Raw genomic sequence first — 20,605 nt, 5'->3', positions numbered from 1 at the left:
GTACATAACAAGCATCCGCAAAATATGGGTAGATGATTTTGTGAACGGTTCTTTAGTAGCAGGCATTCCAAGTTAAATTCTGTCAGAAAACAGGGATAGCTATCGTTTAATGAATGGAGGATTATTCTTCCACCTAGCCCAGGATTGTGACTGGGAGCAGCTCTCTGTGGTCTCCCCCTTTCCCATCCATTGTTACTTGATCCTTTTAGCTGGATTGGACCTGGGACGGTCTTCATGCAAAGCAGGTGCTCATCACTGACTCGGGTCCCTCCTCTCCATTTCACTGGTGTCCTCAATGGAGTTGAGGTCAAGTTCTAAATCTTTTTGTTTCTTTCATGCCTACATAGTTCTAACTGGGCAAGAGTCATACCTGTTTGAGGCTGCAGCTCCAAAAGATGTGACCACATGTCCCGAGCTGCCTGTGTATAGTATCCAATTTCAGCATTTGGGTGTAGGCCAAATACCTCTGGAGTGTTAGCAAGCGGAAGTGACTCTATTTCTTCTGTAAAATGGAGGTACAAAAGGAGGGGGGGAATGAAAGGGGTGGGATAATCAAAGATGTGGAAGTCAGGTTCACTTCTGCAAACTAAAGAACATTCATCCTCTAAAATTTATGCATGATTTTGGCCTCCTGTGGTGCTTTTAACATATAGTATAACATTCTGATGTCACTGTTTTTTCATAGTTTAGGTAACTAAATAATGGAAAAAATAGGAGCAGGGACAAAAGGTGGAAGGAACAGGGGTGGGTGCTAAAGGAGAACCTTAACAGAAAAAGGAGACTACAGTGCTTCTGAAGCAGTGTGAAATTAAGGGTCATTCACTTGTACTCAGCCAGCAAATTTACTTACTTACTTATTTAATATACTGGAGGTCTCAGGGCGGTTCACAGAAGAAAATCAGAATATGAAACCACAAAATATATAATCAAAATAAAAACAACCCAATACCCCCTCCCCCCAAAAACCCACATTTTAAAAAGGGCATAGGATGTCAATCAAATCAACTAAAGGCCTGGTTAAAAAGGAACATTCAGACAGGGAGCCACTGCAGAGAAGGCCCGTTTTCGTGTTGCCACCCTCTAGACCTCTCCAGTAGGAGGCACACAAAAAGTGCCCCTCAGAATATGATCTCAGGGTCTGGGTAGGTTCATATGGAAAGAGGCGGTCCTTGAGGTATCATGGTTCTGAGCCATTTAAGACTTTATAGGTCAAAGCCAGCACTTTGAATTGGGCCTGGAAACTAACTGGTAGCCAGTGCAGTTGGACCAGGATCAATGTCATATGCTCAAACGTCTTGCTCCAGTGAGCAACCTAGCCACTGAATTCTGCACTAGCTGAAGTTTCCAAACTGTCTTCAGAGGCAGCCCTACATATAACACATTGCAGCAATCTAACCTTGAGGTTACCAGAGCATAGACAACTGTAGTTAGGCTCTCCCTGTCCAGATAGGGGCGTAGTTGGGCCACCAGCCAAAGCTGATGGAAGGCACTCTGGGCCACTGAGGCCACCTGAGCCTTGAGCAGTAGCAAAGGATCCAGGAGTACCCCCAAGCTGCGAACCTGCTTCCTTCAAAGGAAGTGTAACCCCATCAAGAGCAGGCGACCTCCCACCCATCTGGTCTAGGGAACCACCCACTAACAGTGCCTCAGTCTTATGTGGATTGAGTTTCAGTTTGTTGGCTCTCATCCAGTCCATTACTGAGGCAAGACACTGGTCCAGCAGATGCTTACTGTTGACAATGTACTCCAAACCTCCAGATAACCCTACCCAGTGGTTTCATGTAGATGTTAAACAACATAGGGATAGGATAGAGTCCTGCAGAACCTCACACTGAAGGTTCAACAAGGCTGAAAAGCATTCCCTCTGGGAATGACCATCCAAGTAGGACTGGAACCACCGCAAAGCAGTGCCACCCACTCCTAGTTCAGACAGTCGCTCCCAAAGGATACCATGGTCAATGGTATCGAAAGCCACTGAGAGGTCGAGAAGAATTAACAAGGACATGTTTCCCTTGTCTCGCTCTCTCTCAACAGAGGTCATCACCAAAGCTGTTTCTGTGCCCAAACCAGAGGTCGACCAAGGCTTCGATGGGGGCGCCAGTCATATCAGCTGGAAGACCCCGCAAAGCTGTTTGTAATCCCACTGGATCCATCAGCCTCTGAGGGCAGATCTTCCTAATAGCTCAGGCAGGGAGGCTGCTGGGCGGTAAACCAGCAGAATCCCTAATCTGTCCTGATTGCCCAATGCCCGGAACACACATTATAGATTTGCCCCCAACTGGACAGAGAGTCCGGAGATAGAGAATCTATAGACCACAGCAACTCCCCCTCCCCAACCCTTGAGTCTGCCCTGATGCTGCCCTGAGTACCCAGGTGGGTACAGCTGGGTGAGACCAATTCCACCCTGTTGACCCACCCAGGTTTCAGTGATACATGCCAGATCAGCCTCCTCATCCATAATCAGATCGTGGATGAGGGAGATTTTATTCTGGGCTGACTTGGCATTCAACAGCAGCAGTCACAGACCTGAGGGCTGGCTGACAGGACAACCACAATTCCCCAGGTTGGAGGAGGGGCTGGCTGGTATAATTATTCCTGCCCTGAATAACTACACCTACAACATGCAAAACATACAGGAGATCAAGGCTACTTAAGATGTGGCAGTAAAATAGATTTGGAAGCCAAGATGCAACAAAGCTTTGCTTACCAACATACTCATCCTTGGTAGTCCCTTCAGGGATTTTATAGTCAACATCCTCATCATGGAAAAAATGGAAGGGTTGGAAGGTGTCAAATATGAAATCCCCCAGATACTCATCCATGTAGGTGGTAAGGATGCGCCGATCAAAGCTGTCAATGGCCCGTCCACCGTACATCACCTGGAGTTTGATGAGATGACTCTTTAGGCCAGTATCAACAACTTGGGGGTTTCCCCATCAATTTGACCTGAATTTCCTTCCTCAAGTCATTCCTAGCAATAAACAGTAAACTTCCACAGGCTTTTGATACTCTCACTTTTCATTTCCTTAAGACTAGCTCTCATGGTTCAAAGGAAAACTCTAATGAAAGGGTCATGCTTTACCTCTCAAAAGCCACAGAACCAGAAGTAAAAACTTCATATTTGCTTCATATTTAAAACAGCATTAAAAAGTAGTCTGATGCAGTTAACTATGTACCTGTAACATGAGGTTCCCCTTTCTTATAATAAGAGTTCCACCTGCTTTGCATATTGATTGCAAACTTTGGCACCTCCAGTTAAAAGGGCCTCATTCAGCAGGACTTTTTTTTTTGGGGGGGGGGATCTTCTGGAAAAGGCAACATGGTGGCCTCCAGTTCTGGACTTCAGCATATTGCCTTCCGCTGAAATAGGCAATGCTGTGCTTGATGGGCTTGGTATAAGGCAACTTTTTCCTGGCTCAGAGCAATTTGGCAACGACACGCTTGCTTACCTCTCCAATGAGATACTTGAGGCTCCCCCAAGGAATTTTGTCATCATTTTGCTGGAATGCTTTTGTCAAGTATGTGTTGAGGATCTCCATGCAGACCTAAGGGAGTTATTGCAGTGGGCAGAATAAGGAGGTTACTGTTGCTGAGACATTTGTAGACACTGGCTTGCTTTAGTTTCAGACAATGCCACACTCAAAGCCAACAGTGCCTTCTTCCTCAAAACAAAATGGAAAAGCCCAACTGTCTATGAACAGCTGTTCCACCTGGCTGCAGCAGAGGGAGACAAGAGACAGCAGGGCCTGCACACACCAGTCAGGAGCCGCCTTGATCATCTGAGACATAAATCTAAAGAATCTTTTGTAAAATATAATGCTGCATCTATGTCCTATTCAATATAAACCAGACTTTTAAAGACTGAGACCTATCATGTAAACAAGAAAGCAAAGCTGGAAGCTATTGATTCTTTTACCATGGAAGATGCTGGCCTGCACAAGCTTCTTACCTGGAAGTCAGATTCATTGAAATCATAAGGCACATTCCAACCGATCTTCCCAAACTTCCTCCTCTCCTGAACCACGGCATGAAAAAATGCTAAGACATAGACCAAAGCCTTGAAAGCAGGATGTGGGCACTGATCAAGGGCTTCATGAGAGATTTTGAAGTAGGTGGATCTCATATTCAGTTTCAACCCATTGGGTGGCTCTGTGACAACCTAGTGCATTGGAGAAAATGAAGGTTTGCAGTTAGATTTGCCAGATAAATTGACACTGAGCTACTCCTCTTCCTGAGGGTGCTTTTAGTGGCTTCCTTTACCTGTGCAGCATGCGCACTGTGCCTGTATTCTCCATCCCCCAGTCCTTGCCCCAAATGTACAAATTCTGCAACCAAAAGAGTTTCAATTTAATTTATATACCATTGGCCAATATGCAGAGAATTGTCTGACTGCAGAATTTGTTTGCTTTTCTGTTTCTTTAAAGCTGAATTCTTGAGCTGTCACTTCTTCCTAGATATGAAATGATATCCACCCCTGAAGCAGGGCCACAACCCATATATGAAACTGCCTTATACTCGTCCTCTGCCTTGGGCCTTTATTAAGGTCCAAGGGCAGGGAGGGCAATGGTGGCAGCAGGGCAGAGTGGCACTGCTCATTTCACCTCAAGCAGCAATACAGGCTGCACTGCCCCTGCTTCTTAGCCAGTATTGTCCACGTGACTGTCCAAGGCCTTAGGTTTTTCCAGACCCTGCTGCTTGAGATCCTTTTAACTGGAGATGTTGACGGAGGAGACCAGAATGTTCTACGTGCAAAGCATGGGCTTTGAGACTGAGCTCTGGGCCCTCCAGAACTGACAGTATTTCCTGAAATCCTGTTGCCTCTGTTTTTGAGACTGGAGACTGGGAGGAAAAAATTCCCTAGTTAAAATTACTTAAGTGTCACTCTGCTGCTCCAACATTTGCCTAGCAAAATGATTAGGTTTACATGAGGGATTTACAGGAGGAGAAACCAAGTCACTGTTGAAATATCATTAGTGGAGCTTCACTGGCTTGTGATTTAAAAATAATCAGCTCAGCTTGCTTGTGATAAATGCCTCAGACTTAGGATAAAAGCAACCAGCTGCTTCCTATAAAATCATTTGCCCTACTGACATGGAGGCGCTGCTTGGTACAGACAGCAGCCCAACATGTTCAAATATAGAAAAGTGTATCTGAAAATGGTGAGACAAAAACTGGTGACTCTAGCAGATTTCAAGCTGATTGGCCACCAAGTTCCAAGGCCTTCCCCTCAACACAGAAAGCAGGGTTGCCATATTTCAAATAGTGAAAAGTTTTTGAGCTATTTTAAAGGAAAATCGCCAAAAACAACACTGCCTACATGGGTTGCCATACGTCCGGGCTTCCGCTAACATTTTACCGATTTCCACCCAGACACGGCTTCTGACTGCAGTATTCCAGATATATCTGGGAAATTTCGGACGTACAGCAACCCTATGGAAAGGCAAATAAAATATTGGGGCATTAACCCAAGAGTTTACTTATCTCTGACTTTTTAGCGTCTGATTTTAGATATATGAGGACTGTGGAGATCACACAGGGTTCCCAGACATTTGACGGTCTATTGACCCTGTGCCACCACTGTAATTGCTTTCTTCGCTGCCACCAACCCGTTTCTCACGGGTACACACGGAGTCCAGACAGTTGTTAACATTAACAAATAATCAAGTTTATTTTATAGGCATGAACAAGCTTATGGTTTCAGTTATTTTTTCTTGGCAGTTTCTTAATCTTTGTTCCTTTACTGACCTATATGTTCCTAACAACTTCAAACTGATTATCCCTAACTAACTATCTATCTGACTCCACCTAACAATTCCTCTCATTCTCTCACAACACAACTCGATCAACACACAGACTATTCCTCCCTCTTCCTTCTCCAACTCCCAACTCTCAACTGACTTCCACACAACACCAACTCTCACTCTAACTCCTCCTATCAGTTTTCACTGGCCAATCACATCACACTCATTTTAACCCTTTCCTTATGACCCACCTAGGAAGCAAACACCACAAGGACAAAATCATATTCAGAGAAGCTCATCAAGCCCTCTTCCTGAAGTTACACCATCTTATTGGTACCTTTAGTGATTTCTGGAGGATCCCAATTGGAAAGCCCTTTGTGGGGTCTGTTGTCAACCACAAGCGGAAATCTGGGTGTGGCTTAACAATCCTTTCTAGAGCCTTCTCCAGATCAATCAGCCACTTCACCAAGAGATGACAGTTCTGCAACATTAACCACTGTCCCCGGGCCACAGCATTCTCCAACAACTGTAGGGCAACCTGGAAAGGAGAGGACCTGAGTCAAGATGCAGGTTTAGTCTAACAGGAACTGAATCCTTAACCAAAAGTGAGGACTTCATTCCACAGAGAGATCCATTCTGAAAAAGTCTGTCAGGAAGCTAGTTTACTCATTTTACAGACCTAAAAGAGATGTCAAACTGGGCTTTAAGTAAGCACATCTACCTGATCACTAAATCCCGTACAGGAAGTGGGTTGATTCACGACAGAATGATAAAATTGTAAAGTTGGGAGGGGCCCAACTGTCACCTAGTCCAGCCCCTGCAATGTACAAGTGGCTCAGTCCACACAGAAGACGCTCATGCAACTCTCTGGCCTTGCTTCCAGCTTTTCAAATTTGTGCTTGAGCACTAAGCGGGTAGCACAAGAAGACTGAGAATGTGCAAGACAACAGAAGGAAAGAGACAAGGCGCTGGCTTCTGAATCCCTCACTCTGGATCAAGGCAAGGCCTCACTTGGCTGACCAGTTCTATTGTTTTGTTAAAGCAACGGTAGACTCTCTTTCCACATCCATTATGCAATTGCTTGGGAAGAAGGGATAGATTTTTTATTTTTTATTGTCAAGAACATTAAAATTCCTTTCCAAAGCACTGACTGGAGAGGACGCACCCTGTTTCCGATCAGGTAGGACTGGTAGGGGCCTCCTCAGCATGAATATGAAACTTAATTTGCATTAGCCCTGCCTCTAGAGCAAGTGGGAGGAGCTAACCAACTCCTACCCCACCAATGCAGTAAGCATGTCTACATGCACCAAGGAGGGGAAGCCTGCTGACTTGAGGTTTCATATCAAACTTGCCTTCTCCTGCCCTTGTCCCATAGCCAGGAACTTGAGTCGGTTCCCTCCAAAACCTGTCCGATCTGCTAGTTTCATCAGGTCACTGGCAGGGTCAGAGCCAGGACTTAGAATGAAAACAATGGGTGAATTTGGGGTGCTCTGCTCAAAGATGGCTTCAAAGCTGATCACTGGAGGCTGAACATATCTGGGGAGGAAGGAGAAAGGGAACACAAGTGAATGATTCATGGGGAATGGGGACTTTATCTAGTTGTTGTGATGATGACCCAGGGCTCACACTTTGTACAGTAAAATACTATTTTTTAAAAAAGGAGGGAAAGAGCAGCACTTACTTCACACCCATGGTGACAGTAACATAATCAGTCACTGCGCGATAGACACGGTCCACTCGGAAGCAACGCAAAAGCAGCAATTTCTGGAAGTCACTGAGACTGCTTCCATAGTGCATGGGATATGGGGTTTGTTCCAGAGCATCAATATCATACCACTGGTAAAAATGAGAGGTTAAGTCAGTATTCCATGAGCATTTGATTTTCCTACTTAAAGGAGGAGAAAATTACTAGGGGTTCTGAAAATCGCTCCATGACCCCTCCTACCCTTCCACAAAGGTCAGCTTGGGTGGAGCTGAATCTGGCCTGAAGGCAATACATCTTGAACCTGGTATTGCCCGCTCAAAAGCCAGACACAAGGAACAGACAGAGGCCCCACCCCCTGCTCTTATTTCCAATACTCAAGCTTGACCATTCAGTATGGAGAATCTTGCTCACAGCTTTCCACTCATCTGGATTATCCTCCAAATCGGATGCAAGAGATCCAAATTCTTCTGGGAACAGTTCAGAGACACGGATTACATCCTCCCAGCCTTGATCAGAAAGCCAGGCACAGGGCTTCTTTCGGGCACTCTTCTCCAAAGAAATATTGCCTTGAAACAGGACAGAAAAATGTGAGCACCACAATCCATAGATAAGGAGACAGGTTTTAGAAATTCACTCGTCTGAATGGCAAATATATTTCATTAATATGTTGAAGAATTGAATTGTTCACTTTCCTGCCATCATGTAAGAGAAAAATCACCCGAAACAGAGAACCTCACATAGCTGGAAAGAGTACTTTCAATTATGTAGACTTACTGAGAGGGGCTTTACAATGTAGGCGGTCCTACAAAAGCTCACGGAACTGCACCTTTGTCAAGTCTCACCTCTGCATTAACAAAATCTATAAAAAGGTTTCCTTCCTAATGGATAATAAGGACCAGAAATCCAAGCCAATAAATAAATAAAAAGACTGACGAAAAGTCAGGATAGACAATTGACAAAAAGTCTGGCTAGACAACAAAACACTTTTGTATCCAGCAATACTGTATCTGCATTGAGTTCTGGGAAGTATTTGGCTACCTTTTAGAAAGAAATCCAGTTCTTCCTGAGGGACTCTGTGATCAGCTTGCTCAATCTTGATTGTCATGTTAAAGGAGAAGAGTAACTTGTGCTTCTCAAACAGGCCTGTGAATGAAACCCCAATAGCTTCCATTATTAAATGCAAGCCCAGATTCTGATCCACAAAATGACAGCACACAGAAGGGTTGAACGCGGGCATTCTGAATTCTGGGACTGAGGTAACTGATGCCTTAGAATCTTATTAGGAGACCCTCCCTCAGAAGATCAGTGAGCTGTGCTGAAAGATCACTTGCCCATCAGTTCACACCTGCCTCTGCAATGCACAACCAGAAAGAGCAGTGCTGGGTGAATTTCACACCGCACAGACTCTCTGCTGATGCAGAGACATGGTGAGGAAGCCTGACGTTAAATGAGTGTACATGCTAAAACATACACCAGAGGGAATTCATGGTTGATGCCCAGGAATTCCTCAGCAGACGAAATGATATAGAAAAGGATTCTATGGAGATGGACCATTTTGAAAACTGTAATTCTAAAGGGCTGCCAAGCACATTCTACAGAAGTGACTCTGTGAGCAGGACCCCGGTGTCTGTATAGCCCAATGTATCCAACCAGAGTAGATCCACTGAAATCATTGCACCCAAGTTGCAAACAATGGACCTACTCTGAGCAGGACTAACATTGGATACAATGACTGTCAAAGATAGGGATCCTGATTGGCCAATCATATATTGAGGCCCATGTAATGGAACCTTGCCAGAACAACTTTGCAGTTGCTTTGGCTGGCATTTCTCAAGCTATTGTCTACTTCTCCACAAAGTCCTTAGCCTACACCCCTGGGGAATCCTTTTCTGTATGAGTTTGCTGATCTGATCATCCAACCCTAACACTATCTATTTTCAGGAAAAGCTTGATGATCACACAAATTTTCCTGGGCACTAAGGAGGATTTTTATGCCACACCTCCCCAAGACCAGCCCACATTATTCAGGTGACAGTGCAGGGCCAAGGAATTGGCACTGCACCAGAGAAACCTGAAGGGAGGAGGAATGTATTTCATATGAAAATCAAATGTAGAATGGACACCGTTTTGCACTGCACCAAAGATGCTTCCCATAATACTTTCTGCCTATAGGGAGGTTTCAGTCACACCAACCTGTGCAACCATAGTTGTATACATTAAATGTTAACGTGTCCATGATGTTCCGCAACCTCTTTGCAACAATGGTGTCAGGTATTGATTTCCGAAGAGAGAGACCAAAAACATCCAAGAAGGCAGTCAAGGAGTACTGGTACATTGTATTGACAAGGGCCATCTCGGACAGCACAAAGAACAAGATGGCACCTCTCTTGGCAGCTGCACGGTAACCGTCTCGCAGTCTGTCAATATCTGTTGCTGTTTTTTCAGCCAGCTTGAGTTTCTCAGTTACCTATTTTGCACAAAGAAGTAAGAATTTGAATCTGTTGCAAAGGCTGAATTGAACCCACTAGCATGAGGAAATCTAAACAATATTAGGGGCAGTGGGAATAAAATATTCTGATGTACAGTGTAAGCTGCAGTTGATCATCGTTGAGTAAACATGTAATCCATGTACCTCGTTTGAAAAAAGATCTGCACTGTACTTCAGACATAGTGCTAAAACAGTGTTTCTTGCATGGATATGTAGGGTAAATGAAACAAGTGAAGGTGTCCTAAATCCATTCCCCACACCTCAAATATTGTTCCCTAGACTATGTAGCCTTGAATGTGTGCTGTTTTATACAGAGCCAACTTGTTGGTCCAGCTAGTCCAGTAATGGCTTTCCGGGGTTTGATATTATATCTTTCCAACTCTTTAACTGCATATGCAAGAAATAGGACGATTGGTCTTACCTGAATAGTAAATTTATTAGGTGGATGGTGAAGTATTCAGAATGGGCTGTTCCTCTTGCATGAGACTCAGGCAGGAGCAAAGAATTGTGGGAGGTAGACTGTTTCTCCTCAGTTTTTCAGACTGGCCAAGCAGCAGTTTTTCAGACTGGCCAAGACTGTTTCTCCTCAGTTTTTCAGACTGGCCAAGCAACAAAAATCTAAAACTGAATTAAACACAAGGCCTACCTCCCCCCAGCACCCAAGCCTTGCAGAGACTCTAAGGACACCATCAACATGTAGTGGGAGGAAATTGAGCCACTGAAGCAGACTGCTGATTCAAATATTATTGCAGGCAAAACGTGTCCCAATAGCCCTTTGTGCTGGTGAAGGAGACAGGGCAACTGACAGTTCTCCTTTGCGCCGCTGAAGTAGACAAGAGAAAAAGGAGTCAAAACTTATTTTGTTTCTCTTTCTTTCTTGTTTTTTTTTTCCAGAAGCAGCAATTCTTGAAGAAAAGCCAATGCCCTGAATAAAGGGTCACAAAGACACTGAGGGGAAGGTGCAGAGCGGCTGTTAGGGAAGCAGCATGTGGTCGCTTGCAGGAGGCAATGCACAACGCAAAAAAAGTTGAAGAAAAAGGCAACGGCCAGCAACAAGAAATAAAGATCAAAATTAATAAATTAATGGAAAAATAGAAGTAAAACACTGAACATAGAATAGGGAAAGATGTTTAACAGGGGAACGGGTGTTTTTTTGTTTGTTTGTTTTTTACCTCAGTGGAGGACACATAAAAGGACAGACACCAAACAGTGACAAAGACAGGAAAAATAGCTAACAAAGAACTAAGGAAGAGGAAGATTACTAAGTAACTAAGAACAAAAAGGCAACAAAAAGTGAGAGCAGAGAGAGCCCAACTACTCCATCCTAGACAAGGGGGGGGGGAATGAGGAGAAAAGGTCTACCTCTCACAATTCTTTGCTCCTGCCTGAGTCTCACTGTTATGTACTAAGCTTGGATCCTAGAACAATAGGCAAGTAGGATCCTAGAATGCAACAACTGATTGGCTTGCAGGAAAAGACCAATCAGGCTCCAGGAGGGAAGCAGAATCAGCCAATCAGACGGGACTCATTGTGTAAATAATGTATATAAAAGCCTGAGGTTTGGGGGGCAATTCAATCACTGTTTTATAAACTGCAATAAAGAGAATGATCACTACAGGACTCCGAGTATATTTCACTGGCAACGAAGGTGGGATCCTGCTGAGCTGTTTGCCGTGCACTGCACACAGCCACCACAGGCAACACAGCATTGCACCACACATCCAGGATCCAAGGACTCAGAATGACAACAGAAAACAGCTTCATGTCGTTCGGTCCATCCCTACCTGAACTGAAGGAGACAATACTATGAAAGTGGGGCCCAGAGAAAGGAAAACAGCCCTCTGGTGGACTATGCGCATTGCCCCTACCTCAGTAGCTTTGGACTTTGTCTCCTCCAGAGTATGCACCAAGTCTACATTGTCCAACATATTCCCAGTGGAAGTTGCCAATTCACGAAGGAGGGAGTCTTCCAGATCCTTCAACAAATTCTTGTTTTCACTCGTTTCCTGGATGAGATGTTCTCTCTGCTCTTCCAGTTCACGCCTTTCAAATCCTACAATAACGCTTAATAGCTGGTCTTCTAAACCTTTCAGAGTAACTGGAAGGAATTTAACAAGGTCACTTAACACAAGGTTAGTTTTCCAAAATTACTTTCACTCTAAGATGACAGTTAGAAATCTCTTAATAAGGTCAAAGGTGCCACAAGTTATATTTTGTTTGCAGACTTTCCCTGTGGTCACTGTGGGAAAGAGCAGGGCTCTTCTTACATTCTCATGAGTACTGTTTGACCAATCAAGTAGCTTTGTTGGTAGTTACTGCATTGGTTCCAAAGACTGAGATGAATAAACCTAGGCCCAACTTTTCATCAGTTCCCACTAAACTCCTTGAAGATTCCCCTGCCAAAAAAGGTTGACCCAACAGTAAAAGTTACATAGCAAGGTTTCATATCTACTGCACAATTTGAGAGCTGAGAATGCCCTGGGAATGGAGGCTCTCCCAGGAATGGTCTGAAGCTGCAAGGTCTGCCCTGGGGCAGTGTCTCCATTGGAGACTCTCAGGGAAGCCCATGTTTGCCAGACTGAGTGCCATGGAAGAAAGATGAGGTGTAAATCTTGTATCTCACCTTTCCACTCATGGCTCCAAGGCAGCAAATAAACAACAGGAAAACTATGTAACTCAGAAGCGCCAGCTGCAGCTTCTTCAAATGCCTCAGATGGAATGGCTGGTTGCTAAATGATCAGAAAGGCCACATCCAAGGACATGAGTTAATTTACCCTGGAATGCTTGTATCACTATCCTAGCGTTGCTTAACTTCAGCTCTTGAACTTTGAATATTCACAACTTTAGGTCAACAAAGTAGGATCTACATCCATCTAATTCTGCTATGAATTTCCCACCTGACTACAAGGTGTCTAGAGTGGTGAAGGTTATAGATCTTTGCTGAAAGAATACAACCAGGGACAACTCATAATCCAGTGGGTGGGTAGAAAAATTCTGGACTAATTGCCAGCCCGATTAATTTGCTCACCTGTGTAGTTGATGACCATGGCTTTGCCAAACACTGATGGTGAATATTTAGGATTGGCTAGTTTGGTGTTCAGATACAGCTTGAAATTGGCATCATAGTCAACCTCCTTGTCTCCAAGAACGATGAATGTCCGGCCCTGGGCACATTTTATGTTCTTTTCTAATACATTATCAATCACAGGGTCAATGTATTCATCAACATCATGGAACAAGAAAGGATTCCCATATTTTATGGCCATTTCGAGTTGCTTAAGGAAATCAGGATCATTGAAGGAAGCCATCTGAGAAATAATGAGATATGGATATATGAGCATGTTGAGTAGTTAAATTGCTTAATGCAGTGCTTCATCTCCTAAGTCCTATTTCAGCATTTTAAAACTGAAAGGTTGTGCTCTCTGCAACTGCATATTTTTATTTCATTTGACAGAAAAATTAAGGGTAGGCCAAACATCTGAAGTAAACTTCAAATAGGCCCAATCATTTGACACCCTCCACTCCAACAATACAACACAGCTTATTGAGAAACCTGAGGCAGGTCTCTTTGTGATGGACAGCAGAGTCAGACCAGAGTCTGGTGATGCAATGCCTCAGAATTCTGCCAGAGAGCTGGAGCCTCTCTCTAACTGGCTACCAAGACAGCTAGTCAGAGGGGCACTTTGGGTGGGCAGTTTCTGAGATGGAGATGGTTTAAGAGAGAGCTGGAGCGAGAGAGGAGAGAGAGTTGGTTCTGGATAGAAACATCCACTCTGAGGAAAATATCTAAAGCTAGAGAATGGATTCTCTGAGGTTAGATTGGAAGACATTGTTTAAGGTTTTGTGAGAGTATTCAGTTACGTGGAGGGCTGAGTTTGAGCGAGGAGAAGTAGAAGCTGTGAGGACACAGTCTCCTTGGGTCTCATTCCAGTCAGGGAAGGAGAGATCTTCTAGAAAGAGAAGAACATTTGGAATAACTTGGGAGTGTGATTGTTAAAAGGTTGGGTAACTGACAAAAAGTACCACCTTCTGTAGGAACTAAAGTGCTAAGCTGTGAAGGAAGCTGTGTATGAAGCTTGTATATGAACCAAAGTATTAAACTATCACTGAAGTAATTAAACTTAAGGAACGGAAATAAAATAACTCCATATCAGCTGAGCGTTTCCCATCTAGTCTGGAAACCTGTAACAACTATCTGAAGTGTAATAACTGAACTTAAGCAACTGAAGTTTGAAAGAAGCTGTGTGTTTACTACTTTGTTTAGAAGCCTGTAACATCCATTAGATTTAGTATACTTATTAATAGGTTAACTGGTTCCTGAAAGAACATTACTTCCTGATACATCCTTTGTTTTATCCACTTTATTCTATATAATAAATCTTCCTTATTTGTTCAACTTCTGCCTAAGTCTCTACGTATCTAGGATTTCCCTCAAACAAAATCCAGAAAGATAACCTGTGGGGGTTATTTTAGTGTATGTAGTTTGGATCCACTGCAATCAGTATACAGAGGTGGGATCCACTACATCAGTAAGAGTCACCTAGTACTGAGCTCCATCCATGTATTTGAACCTACCTTGAAGTTCTAGGTCAGGGGCCACCAACCTTTTTGGATTAGCAGGCACATTCTGCAAAATGCTGCAGGCACCAGTAACAAAATGGCTGCTATGGGAGCATAGTTCAGCACAAAATGGATGTCATGTGGTGGGGGCATGGCATAAAAGAAAATGAGAGACAATGCAGTCATTGTTTACTTCCTGCCCCCTGCCCCCGCACACAACAATGCTGTTGCTGTCTAATAACAACAGAGAACATTCCCCAGCACCAGAAAGCACAAACACACCAAAAATGAAATAATCTAAAATTTGTTTTCTAAAATTAAGAATACCTTAGGCCACCCACCTGGTGCCTATGGCTGCTGGGTTGATGATCCCTCTTCTAAGTCTACCTTAAAGTGTTCTGTTGGCCTTAATCAGTCTGTCCCTTATTCTCCAGGGTGGTTCACTGGCCAATTTCCAGTAATATGGAAAGGTTTTAAGCTGTGTAATTTCCTTTTAAGTGAAAAAGTTAGCCTTACCCTGAGGTTATTTCTTTCTTCTTTCCTCTTGATCCAATTTAACGCTTGTTGCTGTGGGTCAATACATAGCGGGAAACGGCTGGCCCGAGTGGTGAGAATGCCATTCTGAACCGAGAGCTCATCAGGAGGTAGACCTTGAGACCCCCACCTGAAATTAGAGCAATCAAGGGAAGACATTTTTGTATGGCAAAAGAGAACCTGTCAGCTGAAAAAATAAATGTGAATGTTTGTGTGTGCTTGAGCTATGTCAGGGGCAGAGACGTACCTAGGAGGTGGTGAAACCATAGGCCCTGAGGAAGCCCCAAAATCACCCAGAAATCCCTGTGTGGTATGCCTCTGAGCTTTGGTCCTTTCGCCTTTACACAGCCCACCTTCCTTCTCTTTCAGGGAAGTGTTTCGCGTCTCTTGAAGGATGGAGCCCACAATGAACCCTCTCCCATCTGCTGCTTGGCTCCCTTTCCCACCCTCCCCGATTTGTTGTTTGGGCTTCACCATTTGGCCAGCCTGCCTTTCTGCAGCCTTGGCAGCCTTGGCTCCATAGCTTCCATCAAGCTGAATTGTGTGCCAGGAAGCAGCAGCCCTGAGAGCCTGGGAAGACCAGCCAGCTGGGTTGAGTCCAGAAGACCCTGGACGCCTCTCCCATCTGCATCCCCAGTCCCAGATGATGAAGAGAGAAGGGAAAGGGGTGGAGAAGTGCTTATTAGAAAGTGGGGTTACACACAGAGAGACGCACACTCCCTAGGGTTCTATCTTCACCAAACTAAAACTGCCACAAAGGCCCAATTTAAACTGCCATGCAGTGGCGTAGCGTGGGTTGTCAGCACCCGGGGCAAGGCAAGTAATTTGCGCCCCCTAACCCGTGGATTTGCGCTCCCTAACCCCCAGATGTTGCGCCCAGTGCAGCCGGCCCCCCTGCACCCCCCACGCTACGCCACTGCTGCCATGCTTGAAGACCCTTAGTCACCCTGTTTTGGAAACGGTTTGTTGGGGTCAGTTAAGCAAAAGCTTCACTGCCAACTTCACCCTACTTGTCTGTTTTGAAATCACTGTGAGTGCACTATGCTACAAAGACATGCAATTCCCCTCCCCCCATTTTGTCCTCACCTCACCCTCCCTCCAGATGCTTTGAGTACTTGGATCACGTAAAACGTAGTAATTTCTAATGTGGCTATTGTGGTGAAGTGATTTTTTTTTTCTGGAGAGCGGTGTCAATACAGCTCCTTGCCAATGGCACAAGGGACCCTAGGGACTCTAGTCAGGGGGACAAAATAGCCGCTGAATGAAAGGGTGCATAATATGGAGGGAGCAAATCATCAACTGAAAGGTGGTTTGGCTCTGAAGCCCACTGGCAGGAAGATCCTGTGGAAACCACAGAGATGTTAAAACTGAGACATAAAAAGAACAGGCCCATCCCTACCTGCTAATCTCAACGTCATCAGTCAGCAGGTTTTCTAATCTGAAAGGCTTGCTGAGAGGAATATCTCGCTCATGGATATCTGATTGCCAAACCTCCTTAATCATCTCATCACGAAACTCCCAGGTAAAGGCACCTTCGTAGCTCAGGAAGGCGGCACACAGCAGGCAGTCTCCCAACAGTTTCACTTGTCGTTTCTTTAATTCTTCCAAATCATTCATCCACCTGGCCAAAAATGAAGGAAAACAGAGCTCCTCTAGTAGATTAATAATAACTGAATTAATCCAACGAAGACTGCACCACACCAAGATCCCTGTTGCCTTGCCCCTTGCGGTAAGCAGCAGGAACACTTACTGGGAGAGCTACGCAGCCCAACCCACCCTGCCAGCCACTATTGGATGACACTGCAACCCACAATTCTGGAATGCTTCCTCCACGAGTTTCATGCTGATATTAAAAAGTGTGGGAACAGAACAGAATGTGCGGCACCAAAGACCACAAGACAAAGCCAAAATCCCTTCGCACCAACCACTGAGTCCATTTTCTCAGAAAAGACTCAAAGGCTAGCCCAGCCCAGCAAGACAACCCAGAAAGATACCATGGTTGATGACATCAAAAGTCACTGAGAGGTTCAGGAGAAAAACTTAACAATCTGCATTGATTGACCGACATGGCTTAACTAGTTGAACAAGCAGGAAAAAAACAATCTATCTTCAGGATAGGTTTCTCCATGGTAGGAGACAGCTTGTGTAGAAAGGGTGAATTGTAGGCAGCTTCTACAAGCTGTGCAGCCAGAAACAGCAATCTATGTAGTCGCTGGCACAGCTAAGGTAAAACTCCCCTATTTTGGGATGACAAATTTGGGAAGCCATTTTGGCAATCCTGTCTGGTTGAGAGAGAAATTTTAGTAACATGCATCAGGGTGTCATTTCTACCACTGTGTAGGAACTATGATGGTTGTGGAGAACTGCAGGTATCATTTCCTCCATCATCTTCTCCTGGCTTATTGAATAAAAATGGGGCAGGGAGACATTATGGGGGAAATGGCAGCTGCCAAGTAACCAATAGACACCAAAAGGCACCACTTGTGACAATAGCAGAACTATATTTGAAATCAACAACTACAGACAACAGGGATGATTGAATCTGTCAGTTTTTGTTTCTCTCAGTTTCTCCATACTTCCATAGCAGTTTGTGAATTTTTAAAAAAAATTTCCTCAGGAAAATTCATCAGCAAACCTCTCCTAATAAACACATTTTTGCATGAAATTTTGCCTGATATACACATTTAAAATTTCCTCTAATGCATTTTTGTATGTTATTTTCACAAATATATGCATTCCTATACACACATTACCCTACTATAAGTATTTTTGTGCAGATTGGTTGGCTGGAGAGCTGCACTGCAAAATTCAAATAAATGCAAATTTTGAAGGTGGCTGTGTTTTGTTTTACATGTTTTTTTGGAAAGGCTGATTAGGTAGTCTCACTTTTAAAGGTAGACTTGATGAAATCCCTCCCCATTCCTAAGAAAACATGGAGAGAGAAAACTTTCTTTAGTAGGCTGCAGTTCTACAGATTTACTAGATATTTTCCCTCCCCCAAAATATGCAAAGAGGTGTTGCTAAACTTCCCCTCCAATTTCCACTCTAAATATTCAATAGAGAACTTCTGGTGCTGACTATAATGTACTTGGCCCCTTCAGAGAAGCCTCACTTGCCTTATATTTTCAGATCCCAATCCTGAGATAAGTTTGTCAGCCGCAATAAGACGCCGTTCCATAAGTTCAGCTTCTTCCTGAAGCTGCTGTTTTTCCCTTATGGCTGCCTCGTACTTATCTCCCAGAGCTTTCAGCTCATTCTGGATGGCTGTCAGCTCATTCTGGATCTTCTCCAGTTCACGTTTACTTAAGAAGAAATTCCGTTCCAGTCTGGCCACCTGTGTGGAGGACAAACAGCTGAATAAGGCGGCAGCTCAAACATACAGCAGCCCTCAACCATCAGCCCACTTTGAAAAGCTTTGCAAAACATTCAAGGCCCAGCTGATTTCCAGGGGGACAATCTGCCCCTGACCACATCCAATAGTTTCTCCAACTTTCAGCACTCTGATGCCTGCCTCTTCCAGGTGAGCTATCTGTACAGCTGGAATGGCATGAAAATAGCAGGATATGGAGTTTGGGGGGAGGCTGCTTCACTAGCATAGCAAGCTCAGAAGGAATCATGGGCAGCATCTCTTTTTAAAACATCTGATCTTCTATCTGCCCATCACTGAAAAACTGGGGTGCGGGGTTGCTAAATCACAGGCCAAACTGCAGCATGCATTTCACAACAACAATAGATTAATGTAATCCATAAAATATTGTTATGGCTTTGCAGGGGGAAAGGGTCCCCTAAAATTCCTTGGTGCCAAGTTCTCCCCATTATTTCTGAAATTAGTAAATGTGGGGTTGGATCAGTGGATTTAGCAAGGCCTAAAACATAAGTCAAGACAGCTTCCTCAGGAGATTAGCTGAGAGGGGTGCTATCAAAGAACAAAACAGGTGGTGGCAGAGTCATTATACTGACGAAAGTTGGGACAGTCAGTCTCAGACAAGAAGGGGGGTTGGGTTCCATCCCCCAGCTGTGTGTTAGGTAGCAAAAGGCAATAGCAGAGTTGGGAGGGGGAGGTTGCCCAGGTTACAAGAGGTGTGATGTCACCACAGAAAGTGTCCTTTTGCATGGGGATGAGGTTATGTTTTAGCAAAAGTTTTGGGAAAGTAGAAAGGTAGGCCCAGGTGCCATGCATGCAGACTGACAGAGAGAGGAGCTGTGTGGAGGAGACACAAAGATGGTGTTTTGGTTGTCTTTGAATCCAGTGCTGTGCTGGTATGGGGAGCAAGCCTCTCTTGAGATGTGATGCTTGGAACCTTCTTTCCATCAAGACTTAGCTATAAATATGTGTAAGTGAATAATAAATCATAAAGACACTACAGTCTTCCTTATGCCTAATTATCCAACAGAAATACAAACCCTGATTAAGTGTCTAGATCTTTGGAATTTTGCATCACCCAATGAGATTGGGGCGGCCAGTAACAAGAGGCATTACAGAGCACCATGAAAAGAAGGCAAGTGAGGCAAGGAAAAGGATCTCTAACAGAAATTCTCAACATCCTCACCAAACAATTCCCAGGCTTCTCTGAGAGAAAGTATGGCAAGTAAATTGGTATAAAATAAACACATGTTTATGGTGCAGATGAAAAAGAAGACATGTTTCACCCTTTAGCTATGATGGTATAGTCCTTAAAACATTTTTCAAAACTCTTTGGATATGTAGCTTCTGGTAATCCCCTCAAAACAGCACCATGCTAGATGTAATGTGTGACTAAAGTTCTCAACATAGACAATAGAGCATGAGACTCTTAACTTCAGGGTTGTGGGTTTGGGCCCCATGTTGGGCAAAAGATTCCTGAATTGCAGGGGGTTGAACTAGATGACCCTCGTGGTCCCTTCCAACTCTACAATTCTATGAAAAATCCAACACATGGGGTCCAATTTGGAGCCTCAGTGGCCTGGATGGTGTCCCTGTACTGATTCCCTAGTGTATATCACACCCCAACATAGTTGCGCAGAGGCCTGTTTGGTTTCCCTTTCATGGCTATCAAGAGCAATTCTGGGGAGAGTGGTGCCATGGTGTGCCAAATCAGACCCCCTGGAACTTTGAAAATAAATAAATAAAGAGAGAGACACTGGGAATGCCAATCACTCAAATTCCACATAGGGATGGGCAACGTGTCAATTTATATTTTATGTTTTTCTGTTGTTGTTGTTGTTGTTGTTGTTGTTGTTGTTGTTGTTGTTGTTGTTGTTGTTGTTTCTACCTCATCCATCTGGCTGGGTTTTCCCAACCACTCTGGGCGGTTTCCAACAAAAGATACATTAAAACATCAGTCATTAAAAACTTCCCTGTAAGTTCAGTTCTCCATATTTCACTATTAATTTGTGGATTATTATTTTTTTAAAGTCCTCTTATATGCATTTTTCTACGCATTACTTGGCTGGAAAACTGCAATGTAAACTTTGGAGAAGTGCCAATTTCAAAGGATGGCTGTGATTTGTTTGCATATTGTTACGGAAAATGCAAATTAGGTATGTTTGCCTTGAAGTGCAAACTGAATCCAATTCCTCCTCCATCCCTCCTCCCAA

The 20,605-nt window shown here is 44.1% G+C and overlaps 1 protein-coding gene across 2 annotated transcripts in view; it reads right to left on the bottom strand.

The window, feature by feature from the left end:
* Positions 1-20,605, bottom strand: part of DNAH10 (dynein axonemal heavy chain 10) — a gene marked incomplete at its 5' end in the record, with an annotated part of 126,838 nt that overhangs the window by 4,392 nt on the left and 101,841 nt on the right. For both annotated transcript variants that reach the window (XM_082203725.1, XM_082203726.1), the window contains 15 exons: positions 371-502; positions 2,708-2,879; positions 3,450-3,545; positions 3,950-4,159; positions 6,079-6,279; positions 7,094-7,277; positions 7,423-7,577; positions 7,858-8,012; positions 8,485-8,589; positions 9,640-9,913; positions 11,803-12,032; positions 12,963-13,242; positions 15,011-15,158; positions 16,428-16,649; positions 18,145-18,362. In XM_082203725.1, coding sequence (XP_082059851.1) covers positions 371-502; positions 2,708-2,879; positions 3,450-3,545; positions 3,950-4,159; positions 6,079-6,279; positions 7,094-7,277; positions 7,423-7,577; positions 7,858-8,012; positions 8,485-8,589; positions 9,640-9,913; positions 11,803-12,032; positions 12,963-13,242; positions 15,011-15,158; positions 16,428-16,649; positions 18,145-18,362 — 2,782 coding nt within the window. The remainder of the gene's footprint in view (positions 1-370; positions 503-2,707; positions 2,880-3,449; positions 3,546-3,949; positions 4,160-6,078; positions 6,280-7,093; positions 7,278-7,422; positions 7,578-7,857; positions 8,013-8,484; positions 8,590-9,639; positions 9,914-11,802; positions 12,033-12,962; positions 13,243-15,010; positions 15,159-16,427; positions 16,650-18,144; positions 18,363-20,605) is intronic.

Source organism: Podarcis vaucheri, assembly GCF_965113315.1.
Source record: "Podarcis vaucheri genome assembly, chromosome: 16".
NCBI lineage: Eukaryota > Metazoa > Chordata > Lepidosauria > Squamata > Lacertidae > Podarcis > Podarcis vaucheri.
This window is presented reverse-complemented; position numbering and strand designations above follow the sequence as displayed.